At 43.6% G+C, this 13,744-nt stretch overlaps 1 protein-coding gene across 1 annotated transcript in view; it reads left to right on the top strand.

Annotated features, from left to right (window-relative positions):
• The window catches only part of BCR (BCR activator of RhoGEF and GTPase), a 101,996-nt gene that overhangs the window by 51,450 nt on the left and 36,802 nt on the right, over positions 1 to 13,744 (top strand). The window contains exon 8 of the mRNA XM_069757562.1: positions 3,877 to 4,017. Within this exon, the coding sequence (XP_069613663.1) occupies positions 3,877 to 4,017 (141 nt within the window). The remainder of the gene's footprint in view (positions 1 to 3,876; positions 4,018 to 13,744) is intronic.

Genomic DNA, 13,744 nt, shown 5'->3' with positions numbered 1-13,744 from the left:
AATCCTACCTCGGGACAAGGCCCTGAAACTTCGGCAAGAGGTGAAGACCCTTCGCCGGCCAGTCTATCACAAAATTCGGTTTTGCATGAGGGTCTTAGGGAGAATGGTGGCGACAATAGAAGCAGTGCCTTTTGCACAGCTCCATCTTCGCCCTCTCCAGCATGCTCTGTTATCAGCGTGGGACAGGAACCCATTCTCTCTCAACCTCAGGTGCCGTCTATCTTTCCAGGTCAGACAGGATCTCTCTTGGTGGTCAACGAGTCCATCTATTCAACAGGGGAAACCTTTTCTCCCAGTCTATTGGCTGGTGGTCACGACAAACGCCAACCTTCTAGGTTGGGGAGCAGGATTTTACCGCCACACAGCCCAGGGACGCTGGTCCTTGCAGGATTCAACCCTCCCGATCAATCTGTTGGAGATTCGGGCAATTCGGATGGCGTTGCAGCATATCCATCATCTCCTGGCAGGCCGCCCTGTCTGGATTCAATCGGACAATGCTACAATGTTGGCATACATAAATCATCAAGGGGGTGCCCGCAGCAGGGCGGCCATGCACGAGGTAAAATAGGTCCTCTGCTGGGCCGAGAGGAATCACTCGGTGATTTCGGCAGTCCACATCCCGGGCGAAAAAAACTGGGCTGCGGATTTTCTCAGTCGACAGGGTCTTGCGTTCGGGGAATGGTCTCTACATCCCGAAGTATTTATGCAGATAAGTCAACTCTGGGGGACCCTGGACGTAGACCTGATGGCTTCCGGGAGGAATGCCAAAGTACCCAGGTTTGTCGCCCGATATCGAGATCCACAGGCGATTGCTATAGACTCGTTAGTTTTGCCTTGGGGCCAGTCTCATTTCCCATATCTGTTTCCCTCTCTAGCACTGCTCCCGAAGGTAATCAGAAAGGTCAAGTCAGAAGAAGTTCCAGCTATCCTAGTCGCTCCAGATTGGCCTCGTCGATCATAGTACGCAGACCTAGTGCAGCTGCTCGCCGGAGCTCCATGGCGGCTTCCGGACCTCCCGGATCTACATTCGCAGGGCCCAATCTACCTCCATAACTTAGGGGCCCTGTGTTTAACGGCCTGGCCATTGAATCTTGGATCCTAACACAGGCTGGGTTTTCCCAAGAGGTAGCCGCTACCATGATTAGCGCCCGGAAATCCGTCTGCACGTAGTTATCATCACACCTGGAAGGTTTTCCTTTCATGGTGCAGAGGGCGTGGGCTCCCAAACATTCTTGCGTTTCTCCAGACCGGCCTGGATTCAGGCCTTGCACCGAGTACACTTAGAAGACAGATATCAGCCTTGTCGGTACTTTTTCAGCGCAGGATCGCTATTAATCTACAGGTAAAAACTTTCCTACAGGGAGTAGCTCATAAGGTTCCTCATTACAGAACCCCCCTGGATGCTTGAGACCTTAATCTGTTCTTAAGTGCCTTGCAGGAAGTTCCTTTTGAATGCCTTCAGGACGTCTCTTTAACTTACCTTTCCTGGAAGGTTGCATTCTTGGTGGCCGTTACTTCAATTAGACGGGTATCGGAGCTGGCTGCTCTATCCTGTCTGGCTCCTTTTCTAAGGTTCCATCAGGATAAAGTGGTGCTCAGACCAGCACCTTCCTTTTTACCAAAGGTGGTTTCTTCGTTCCACATTAACGAGGACATTGTCTTGCCTTCTTTCTGTCCGGCGCCAACGCACCGTGTGGAAAAACCTCTCCATACATTAGACCTAGTAAGAGCGCTGAGAAGGTACGTGTCTCGGACAGTACCTTTTCGGCAGACGGATGCGCTGTTTGTCCTCCCTGATGGTCACAGGAAGGATCTTGCGGCCTCAAGATCAACCTTGGCCAGGTGGATACGATCGGCTATTCAGGAGGCCTACTGCGTCAAGGGAGTAGCCTTTCTGGCCGGAATCAAAGCGCATTCCACTCGGGAAGTGGGGGCGTCCTGGGCGCTTCGGCACCAGGCTTCAGCAGAACAGGTTTGCAAGGGCGCAACCTGGTCTAGTTTGCATACCTTTTCCAAACACTATAAGGAACATACTAAGACTTCTGCAGATGCAAGTCTGGGTAGAAGGATTCTTCAGGCAGCGGTAGCGCACTTATAGTCGGCAGATGCCTGGATGTCATACCGGTGAGTTAATTCCCCACCCAGGGACTGCTTTAGGACATCCCACAGTCCTGTGTCCCCCCAATGAGGCGAAGGAGAAATAGGGATTTTTGTGTTACTCACCGTAAAATCCTTTTCTCTGAGACGCTCATTGGGGGACTCCCTGTTACCCAGATGGCTCTTTTCTTTGTTTCATTTTTCTTCTGACTTGTTCAGTCAGTGGGATTATTTCTAGACATGTTGTTTTTTGTATTAATGCTGATATGTTTCCTTTTCTCTCCTACTGCTTTTGGACCAAACTGGATTCGCCTGCGGCCGGTGTCAATGTGTATACTGCGGAAGAGGAGCTAAACTTTTTTTTTATGTTTACTTAGTGTCAGCCTCCTGGCAGCAGTAGCATACACCCACAGTCCTGTGTCCCCCAATGAGCGTCTCGGAGAAAAGGATTTTACGGTGAGTAAAACAAAAATCCCTATTTCATAGTCATGAAGATACAGAAAAATCTTTAAATGAGAAGGTGTGTCCAAACTTTTGGTCTGTACTGTACATGGCTCCCTTCCTTGTATACATGACCCCAATCATGCTGCACACATAAAAAATAAGCAACAATTCTACTTACCTTCTCTCTGCTTCCTCGCAGCGCGCCGTCCAGTTTTGATGCCGGCAGCTGACTTAGGGATGTGAGAAGCATGTGACGTCACTGCCATACTCCCCCATATGCCGACGTCCGCTTCCGGAATATTCACTGCTTCATACGCCCAGAACAATTGGAGTGGGGAGCAGTGAATATTCATTTTCCTTAATTGCGGACACACATGATCCCCTCGTCACTGCAGGAGTGGAGGGCTGCAGCTAACACATGTGCCCGATATTAAAGAGATGATTGGGAGGGACTATGGGCGTGGGGAGCAGTGAACATTCATGTTCTTTAATAGTTGGCACACTTGTTAGCTGTAGCAGCCTACTCCTGCCTCCCGTGACCTGCTCCTCCGCAGCCCCTCCATATCCTCCCCCCTTTCCACAGCCAGACTAGAAGGTACATCTGGACTATAAGATGCATCTCCCACTTTCCTCCAAATTTTTTAGGAGAAAAAGTTTGCCTTATAGTTCGCAAAATACAGTACATCCTGTTTTCAGTTTAACATGAAAGACTATGTAAATCCCTGATATTTTTATTTATTCACATAAATTTAAGTCTGCAATGTATAGTTAGGCTTCTTTCACACTTCCGTCGGCAGGTGGCCGTTAGAATGTGTCGATGCGACGGATATCTTAAAAATAGTGGAAAAAAGATGTGTCCTGATGGATGCGTTGAAGTTGGCGCTGAGAGAGAGAGATTCCCCTGACTAGAAAATTCTTCCAGGCATGCTCAGAAGAGAAAAACGGGATACTTCACTGGATTCCTGTTTTTGACGTTCAGTGACGGATCCTGCGCCCATAGGCTTCCATTATAGCTGCCGACGGGCAGCGCAGGACCCGTCACTGAGCGATTTTCTGACGTGCACAAAAAACGTTCCTCTGTACGTTTTCTCCGCCCGGCAGACAGTTATTTTCAGACGGATCCAGTGCACGACGGATGGAACGGATGGCCATCCGTCACAATCTGTCGCTAATACAAGTCTATGGGAAAAAACAGGATCCTGCAGAAAAATTTGCAGGATCCTGTTTTTTAAAAAATCGACGGATTATGACGGGAGGTAAAAGACGGAAGTGTGAAAGAGGCCTTAGATGAAACAAATAAATACTTTGATTTCTGAATCATTTTAATGCTTGTAGGACTTGCTGAAGCATACACCCAGTGGGCATCCAGACTACCCCCTACTTCAAGATGCACTTCGAATTTCCCAAAACTTCTTATCTAGCATCAATGAGGAGATCACACCACGTCGGCAGTCAATGACTGTTAAAAAAGGAGAAGTAAGTGGCCACTGTAGAGGTCTGAGTATTAAGATTTGGAAATTACTTTCTCCACACATTTACAGAGCATTCACATATTGGCTATAACCCCTTTGTGACCATCCGATTTTTCATTTTTGCACTTTAATTTTCTCCTTTCCTTTCCTTCCAACAGCCATAACTTTTTATATTTTTCCATTAATAAAGCTGAACTGTGTGAGGGCTTGTTCTTTATGGGACGAGTAGAAGTTTTGAATTACAGTATTCATTTTAATGTATCATGTAGTTAGAATTGGGAATAATATTCCAAGAGGGATGATATTGTGGAAAAAAAACTTGTAGAGTTTATTTTATATTTTAGTAGTGAAAAAAATTCAGAAATTTGTAAGAAAAAAAATTTAAAAAAATGTCGTCATTTTCTGAAATTCATAAAAAAATGTATTTTGTCTTGGTGGAGCTGTAAAAAGGGCTTGTTTTTTTGCGTGCCAACCTGTAGTTTTCATTGATACCATTTTTGGGTACGTATGACACTATGACACATTGATCATTTTTTGTTGCATTTTTTTGTGAGGAACTATGGTGACTGAAAAAGCGCAAATCTGGAGTTTTGATTTCTACTTTTGTTAACCACATTCATTTTATGTTTTAAATAGTTTTATATTTTGATACAGTGGACTTTTCTGCAGATCCCTTATCAGTGATGCAAATCTCACTGTTTCCATGGACTTTTTTTGTCCCTATTTTTTCTTTCCCCCTCCCTTTGCACCATCTCTGATTAGCTCGCTAGTTCGTGCTCGCTTTTGGCAAGGACTTTTTTATTTTATTTTTTTTCTGTCTTTATTTTTAATTTTTTAATTTTATTTTTTAGCCCATTTTTGTGCCACATCCGTGCCTGCATACTACAGCCATCGAACGATGATCACTGACGCACATCAGTGATCGGCCTCGTGTTGTTGCTTTTTTTCTTATTTGGTGTGAAAAAAGAATAAAACATTTTTTTAGATCAGTTAATAAGACGAGATTAGGGATAGTAAAAATATACCGTAGTAATTGGCAGCTGCTACAGTATTTTTTTTACTGAATGCATTTTTCTAAATTTTACTGAATTTTTTATCAGAATAAAATTTGGTACACACTCGGGCACCGCATACTTGAAAAAATGTCCTAATCACTGTGTTCAGCTGAAAGAGGCATACACCTTCATTGCCTCCATCACTGATAGTGAGGTAGAGAGTTCCACCTTGCTTTTATTTTTCCTCCTCCTACTCTTCCTCAAGTGATTACTAAACCGCCACGGAGTGCACCATGACACAAAATGAAGCAGCACCAGCCGTTACTGACCCTGTATGGACCTCACCCCCGAAGATTATGAACTACTGATTCCTGATTTTGTGGCGCAATCAGGACTCAAATTTGACACCATTGGCCTCACAGAAATAGACTTTTTCAAAGTCTATTTCTCTGAGGATTTTGTAAAACCTAGTGTTGGGCCAGACAAATTTGTACTCCCAGCAATTTTTGCCCCAAAACCTCACATAATTATTTTCTAACTGGACCGCTGTAGACGCAATAGAAATGATTACGTTTTGCGGACTTTTCCTTCCAATATTGGAGTGTTGATGTTTTATACAACACTCTGTTGTTCCACATGGCGTTGACCCGTAAACGATTTGAAGCAAGTAAAAAATGTTTGCATTACAACGATAATGCACAATGTCATCCCCAAGATGACCCCATTTTTGATCAATTTTTCAGAGTTCAGCCGGTCATTGATCACTTCAGCAACAAGTTTGCTGAGATGTACATTTCCCAAAGGGACATCTGCGTGGATAAGTCCCTAATACATTTCAAGGGGAAGCTAAAATTCCGGCAATACCTTCCCAGTAAGAGGGCCAGGTACGAAATTAAACTCTACAAGCTGTTCAAGAGTACCCTACGGTATACCCACAGGCTTACAGTTTATGAAGGGAAGGATACCCGGAATGAACCCCCTGAATGTCCCCCCTGTCCTGGAAGTGAGTGGGAAAATTGTGTGGGATTTGGTGCACGCACTGCTGGATCAAGGTTATCGCCTCTACGTAGATAACTTTTATACCAGTATCCCACTCTTCAAGTCCCTCTCTGCACGAGCTACCACAGCCTGTAGTACTGTCTGCAAAAATCATAAGCCTCCCTAAGACGCTAATTAGGCAGCTTCTCAGAAAGGGTGAAAGTGGAGCCCAATGTAGCAACAGCATGCTGGTGGTAAAATACAAGGACAAAAGGGATGTCCTTTTCTTGACCACCATACATGGTGATAGCATCACCCCCACCGCTGTGCGAAATACTTTTACACAGGTCACCAAATCAGACTGTGTCCTGGGGTACAATAAGAACATGGGGGAAGTTGATCTCTGATCAAGTCCTCCAGCCGTACAGTGCGATGAGAAAGGCCAAAGTGTGGTACAAGAAGCTGACTGTGCCCATCGTAAAGATGACAATGTACAATGCTTATGTGCTATCATGATGTGCTGGCCAGACTGCTACATTGCACCTTCAGTTCCAGAAGGTAGTGATCCAAGGCCCTAATCTTTGGAGGTCAGGAAGGAGCGGGCCCCAGTATTTCCGGAACTGAAGGTGCTCGTATCGTACCAGGCCAATATTTCCCCGGAGAGGTCCCTCAAACCACAAAGAAAGGAAGGTAGCAAAAGAATGCTTCAAACTCTACCATACATCCTTAGGCTAAATTAATTTCTGACTTGAACAACTCACGTATGCTATCCTGACGTATGCTACACCACTCACGTATGCCAACCTGATGCACTCTACAGAGCTTTTTTTATTATAAAATTTACATAGCAGGAAGCACTAATTCAGTTCCAAAATGGGGTCACTTGTGGGGGGCTTTCCACTGTTTAGGCGCATAAGAAGAGGCAAACGGGACATGACGTCCGCTCTCAATTCCTTCCAATTTTGTGTTCAAAACGTCAACCTGTGCTTTTTTTCTTCCAAGCCCTGCTCTCGCCCAAACAGTGTTTTTCCCCCACATATGGGGTATGTGCACGCTCAAGACAAATTGCACAACAAATTTTGGCATCCATTTTCTCCTGTTATCTTTGTGAAAATAAAAAAATGGGTCTAAAGTAAACTTCTTGTGACTGAAAAGTTAAATGTTCTTTTTTTTCCTTCCATATTGCTTCAGTTCATGTGAAGCACCTTAAGGCTATGTGTACACGTTCAGGAATTCATGCAGAAAATTCCTGTGAAAATCCGGACATTTCTGGGAGATTTCCGCATGAAATCCGCATGCGTTTTTTTGCGCGTTTTTTGGCGCGGTTTTGACGCGGTTTTGATGCGTCTTTTGCGTGTTTTTTTCCGGACATTTCCCAATGCATTAGACAGTGGGAAAATCGCGAAAAAAACGCAAAATTAATGAGCAGGTTCATTATTTTTCCGCAATACGTTTTTCATGCGGAAAAACGCACATCATGTGCACAGAAATTGCGGATTTCATTAAAAATTATAGGATGCTTAATGTATGCAGATTATTTGCGGTTTTATAGCGTTTTTATAGCGCAAAAACGCTAGAAAACCGCAAATAATCTGCAATGTTTGCACATAGCCTAAGGGTTAACCCCTTTCTGACATCGGACGTACTATCCCGTCCATGTGGGGTGGGCCCCAATGACCATGGATAGTAAGTCCAGCGCGATCGGCGGCGCTCACGGGGGGAGCGCCACCGATCGCGGCCGGGTGTCAGCTGCCTATCGCAGCTGACATCCGGCACTATGTGCCAGGAGCGGTCACGGACCGCCCCCGGCACATTAACCCCTGGCACACCGCGATCAAAGATGATCGCGATGTGCCGGCGGTGCAGGGAAGCATCGCGCAGGGAGGGGGCTCCCTGCGGGCTTCCCTAAGCCCCCCGCAGCAACGCGATGTGATCGCGTTGCTGCGAGGGTCTTGCCTCCCTCCCTGCCTGTTCCAGACCCGGATCCAAGATGGCCGCGGATCCGGGTCCTGCAGGGAGGGAGGTGGCTTCACAGAGCCTGCTCAGAGCAGGCACTGTGAAGCAGCCTGCACTGCTCTCAGATCGGTGATCTGACAGAGTGCTGTGCAAACTGTCAGATCACCGATCTGTGATGTTCCCCCCTGGGACAAAGTAAAAAAGTAAAAAAAAATTTTTTTCAAATGTGTAAAAAAAAATAAAAAAAAATATTCCAAAATAATGAAAAAAAAAAAAAAATATTATTCCCATAAATACATTTCTTTATCTAAATAAAAAAAAACAAAACAATAAAAGTACACATATTTAGTATCGCCGCGTCCGTAACGGCCCAACCTATAAAACTGGCCCACTAGTTAACCCCTTCAGTAAACACCGTAAGAAAAAAAAAAAAACGAGGCAAAAAACAACGCTTTATCATACCGCCGAACAAAAAGTGGAATAACACGCGATCAAAAAGACAGATATAAATAACCATGGTACCGCTGAAAACGTCATCTTGTCCCGCAAAAACGAGCCGCCATACAGCATCATCAGCAAAAAAATAAAAAAGTTATAGTCCTGAGAATAAAGCGATGCAAAAATAATTATGTTTTCTATAAAATAGTTTTTATCGTATAAAAGCGCCAAAACATAAAAAAATGATATAAATGAGGTGTCGCTGTAATCGTACTGACCCGAAGAATAAAACTGCTTTATCAATTTTACCAAACGCGGAACGGTATAAACGCCTCCCCCAAAAGAAATTCATGAATAGCTGGTTTTTGGTCATTCTGCCTCACAAAAATCGGAATAAAAAGCGATTAAAAAATGTCACGTGCCCGAAAATGTTACCAATAAAAACGTCAACTCGTCCCGCAAAAAACAAGACCTCACATGACTCTGTGGACCAAAATATAGAAAAATTATAGCTCTCAAAATGTGGTAACGCAAAAAATATTTTTTGCAATAAAAAGCGTCTTTCAGTGTGTGACGGCTGCCAATCATAAAAATCCGCTAAAAAACCCACTATAAAAGTAAATCAAACCCCCCTTCATCACCCCCTTAGTTAGGGAAAAATTAAAAAAATGTATTTTTTTCCATTTTCCCATTAGGGTTAGGGCTAGGGTTAGGGCTAGGGTTAGGGCTAGGGTTAGGGCTAGGGTTAGGGATACAGTTTGGGTTGGGGCTAAAGTTACAGTTAGGGTTTAGATTACATTTACAATTGGGAATAGGTTTGGGATTAGGGTTAGGGGTGTGTCAGGGTTAGAGGTGTGGTTAGGGTTACTGTTGGGATTAGGGTTAGGGATGTGTTTGGATTAGGGTTTCAGTTATAATTGTGGGGTTTCCACTGTTTAGGCACATCAGGGGCTCTCCAAACGCGACATGGCATCCGATCTCAATTCCAGCCAATTCTGCGTTGAAAAAGTAAAACAGTGCTTCTTCCCTTCCGAGCTCTCCCGTGTGCCCAAACAGGGGTTTACCCCAAAATATGGGGTATCAGCGTACTCAGGACAAATAGGACAACAACTTTTGGGGTCCAATTTCTCCTGTTACCCTTGGGAAAATACAAAACTGGGGGCTAAAAAATATTTTTTGTGGGAAAAAAAAATATTTTTTATTTTCACGGCTCTGCGTTATAAACTGTAGTGAAAGACTTGGGGGTTCAAAGTTCTCACAACACATCTAGATTAGTTCCCTGGGGGGTCTAGTTTCCAATATGGGGTCACTTGTGGGGGGTTTCTACTGTTTAGGTACATTAGGGGTTCTGCAAACGCAATGTGACGCCTGCAGACCATTCCATCTAAATCTGCATTCCAAATGGCGCTCCTTCCCTTCCGAGCTCTGCCATGCGCTCAAAACTGGGGGCTAAAAAATAATTTTGGGGGGAAAGATTTTTTTTTTAATTTTCACGGCTCTGCGTTACAAACTGTAGTGAAACACTTGGGGGTTCAAAGCTATCACAACACATCTAGATGAGTTCCTTAGGGGGTCTAGTTTCCAAAATGGTGTCACTTGTGGGAGGTTTCTACTGTTTAGGTACATTAGGGGCTCTGCAAATGCAATGTGACACCTGCAGACCATTATAATAATAATAATAATCTTTATTTTTATCCATCTAAGTCCTCATTCCAAATGGAGCTCCTTCCCTTCCGAGCCCTCCCATGCGCCCAAACAGTGGTTCCCCCCCACATATGGTGTATCATCGCACTCAGGACAAATTGGGCAACAATTTTTGGGGTCCAATTTCTCCTGTTACCCTCGGGAAAATACAAAACTGGGGGCTAAAAAAATAATTTTTGTGGGAAAAAAATTTTGTTTTATTTTTACGGCTCTCCATTATAAACTTCTGTGAAGCCCTTGGTGGGTCAAAGCGCTCAGCACACATCTAGATAAATTCCTAATGGGGTCTACTTTCCAAAATGGTGTCACTTGTGGGGGGGTTTCTACTGTTTAGGTACATCAGGGGCTCTGCAAACGCAATGTGACACCTGCAGACCATTCCATCTAAGTCTGCATTCAAATGGCACTCCTTCCCTTCCGAGCCCTCCCATGTGCCCAAACAGTGGTTCCCCCCACATATGGTGTATCATCGCACTCAGGACAAATTGGGCAACAATTTTTGGGGTCCAATTTCTCCTGTTACCCTCGGGAAAATACAAAACTGGGGGCTAAAAAATAATTTTTGTGGGAAAAAAATTTTGTTTTATTTTTACGGCTCTGCATTATAAACTTCTGTGAAGCACTTGGTGGGTCAAAGTGCTCATCACACCTCTAGATAAGTTCCTTAGGGGGTCTACTTTCCAAAATGGTGTCACTTGTTGGGGGTTTCAATGTTTAGGCACATCAGTGGCTCTTCAAACGCAACATGGCGTTCTATCTCAATTCCTGTGAATTTTGCATTGAAAAGTCAAACGGCGCTCCTTCCCTTCCGAGCTCTTCCATCCGCCCAAACAGTGGTTTACCCCCACATATGGGCTATCAGCGTACTCAGGACAAATTGTACAACAACTTTTGGGTCCAATTTCTTCTCTTACCCTTGGGAAAATATAAAATTGGGGGCGAAAAGATAATTTTTGTGAAAAAATATGATTTTTTATTTTTACGGTTCTACATTATAAACTTCTGTGAAGCACTTGGTGGGTCAAAGTGCTCACCACACCTCTAGATAAGTTCCTTAGGGGGTCTACTTTCCAAAATGGTGTCACTTGTGGGGGGTTTCAATGTTTAGGCACATCAGGGGCTCTCCAAACGAAACATGGCGTCCCATCTCAATTCCAGTCAATTTTGCATTGAAAAGTCAAATGGCGCTCCTTCGCTTCCGAGCTCTGCCATGCGCCCAAACAGTGGTTTACCCCCACATGTGGGGTATTGGCATACTCAGGACAAATTGTACAACAATGTTTGGGGTCCATTTTCTCCTGTTACCCTTGGTAAAATAAAACAAATTGGAGCTGAATTAAATTTTAAACATTCCAAAAATTCCTGTGAAGCACCAGAAGGGTTAATAAACTTCTTGAATATGGTTTTGAGCACCTTGAGGGGTGTAGTTTTTAGAATGGTGTCACACTTGGGTATTTTCTATCATATAGACCCCTCAAAATGACTTCAAATGAGATGTAGTCCCTAAAAAAAAATGGTGTTGTAGAAATGAGAAATTGCTGGTCAACTTTTAACCCTTATAACTCCCTAACAAAAAAAAATTTTGGTTCAAAAATTGTGCTGATGTAAAGTAGACATGTGGGAAATGTTACTTATTAAGTATTTTGTGTGACATATCTCTGTGATTTAATTGCATAAAAATTCAAAGTTGGAAAATTGCGAAATTTTCATAATTGTCGCCAAATTTCCGTTTTTTTTCACAAATAAACGCAGGTACTATCAAAGAATTTTTACCATTGTCATGAAGTACAATATGTCACGAGAAAACAATGTCAGAATCATTGGGATCCGTTGAAGCGTTCCAGAGTTATAACCTCATAAAGGGACAGTGGTCAGAATTGTAAAAATTGGCCCGGTCATTAACGTGCAAACCACCCTTGGGGGTAAAGGGGTTAAAAAGGGGTTGTCAACAAAATGCTGCAAAATCATCCAGTTAAACGGGTGGATTAGGATTAGAGAATGTGAGGCAGTGACCTATGTTACAGCTAGGGGGCGCTATTTGTGCTCTCCAGAAGGCGCATGGAGGCGTAGTGAGGCCATGAGGGCATATTGCAGTCACAGGTGCAGCTATGATTAGAATGGTGAAGCAGTGACTGATTAAAAGCCCTGTAGTAGAGGGGTGTCAGTGTTGGTCTTGGAAGCAGACAGAGCGCTTGTCTGCAGAGCAATCCCTGTGTGAGGCAACACAGGGGCAAGAGGAACCAAACAGACACCCTGTGTTTCAAACTGTCTTTTGTTTTCCCAGCTGCGATCCGGAGGATACAGCGTGCTATGCACTGCATGAGTAAAGTGACTTGGTCCCGGCATGCGGTCGTCCAGGGAAACTGGACAAAGGGATTAATAAACTTTGTTAGGCTATGTGCACACGTTCAGGATTTCTCGCAGAAAATTCCTGAGAAAAACCGGACATTTTTTGCAAGAAATCCGCAAGAAATCTGCATGCGGTTTTGACGCTTTTTTGCCGCGGTTTTTTCCGGACACTTCCCAATGCATTTTGTGGCGGGAAATCCGCCAAAAAAAACGCAAAATTAATGAACATGTGGCGGTATTTACCGCGATGCGTTTTTTCTCGGAAAAAAATGCATCATGTGCACAAAACATGCGGAATTCATTCTAAATGATGGGATGCTTATTGTATGCGTTTTTTTTGTGGTTTTATAGCGTTTTTATCGGGAAAACCGCGAAAAAACTGCAACGTGTGCACACAGCCTAAATTTGGTTTTGAGCACCATGAGGGGTGCAGTTTTAAGAATGGTGTCATTTTGAGGTATTTTCTGTCATATAGGCAAAATGGTTTTGTAAATTTTGTTGTAAAAATGAGAAATCGCTGGTCAACTTTGAAACCCTTGTAACTTCAAAACAAAAAAGTTGTTTCAAAAATTGTGCTGATGTAAAGCAGACATGTGGGAAATGTAATTTACTAACTATTTTGTGTGACATATCTCTGTGATTTAAGGGCATACAAATTCAAAGTTTGAAAATTTCAACATTTTCCAAATTTTCACCAAATTTCCATTTTTTTTCCACAAATAAACGCAAGTCAAATTGACCAAATTTTAGTACAATATATCAAGAAAAGACAAATCTCTGAATTGGTGGGATCCTTTGAAGCGTTCCAGAGTTATTACACCACAAAGGGACAGTGGTCAGAATTGTAAAATTTGACCTGGTCATGAAGGTGAAAACTTGGGGTTAACCTGCAATTGTTTCATCACTTATACTATATACTGCACTACTACAATAAAGATGGCAATTAGCCATTGGTCCCCTACGATCTCACAGGTGGCCGGTGGGTACCAGTGAGCAAGCACAGCAAGGATCAAACTATTTAAGTGCCTCTGTCAGTGATTGACAGTGATATTTAAATAGTTATACATTTGTGATTGTGGCTAATGCTGTCCGCTGCTATTGTGTCCAGATGTCGGCTATGAATTATAGCCGGCATCTGAGCTATAAGGAGTGGACACAGCTGCTGAGCCTGGTCCACCCATGCATACCCTGGCCATGACTAACAAGTATGGCAGGGTGCACAAGGGAGATAATAATTTACACTTTTAACCCCTTTCCGAAATCAGGCGTAATAATATGCCGATGTCAGACACCCTTACTTTGATGTGGGCT

The sequence above is a fragment of the Ranitomeya imitator genome, chromosome 1 (assembly GCF_032444005.1).
Source record: "Ranitomeya imitator isolate aRanImi1 chromosome 1, aRanImi1.pri, whole genome shotgun sequence".
NCBI classification, from domain to species: domain Eukaryota; kingdom Metazoa; phylum Chordata; class Amphibia; order Anura; family Dendrobatidae; genus Ranitomeya; species Ranitomeya imitator.
The sequence above is the reverse complement of the archived record's forward strand: the minus strand, read 5'-3'. Positions and strand labels throughout refer to the sequence as shown.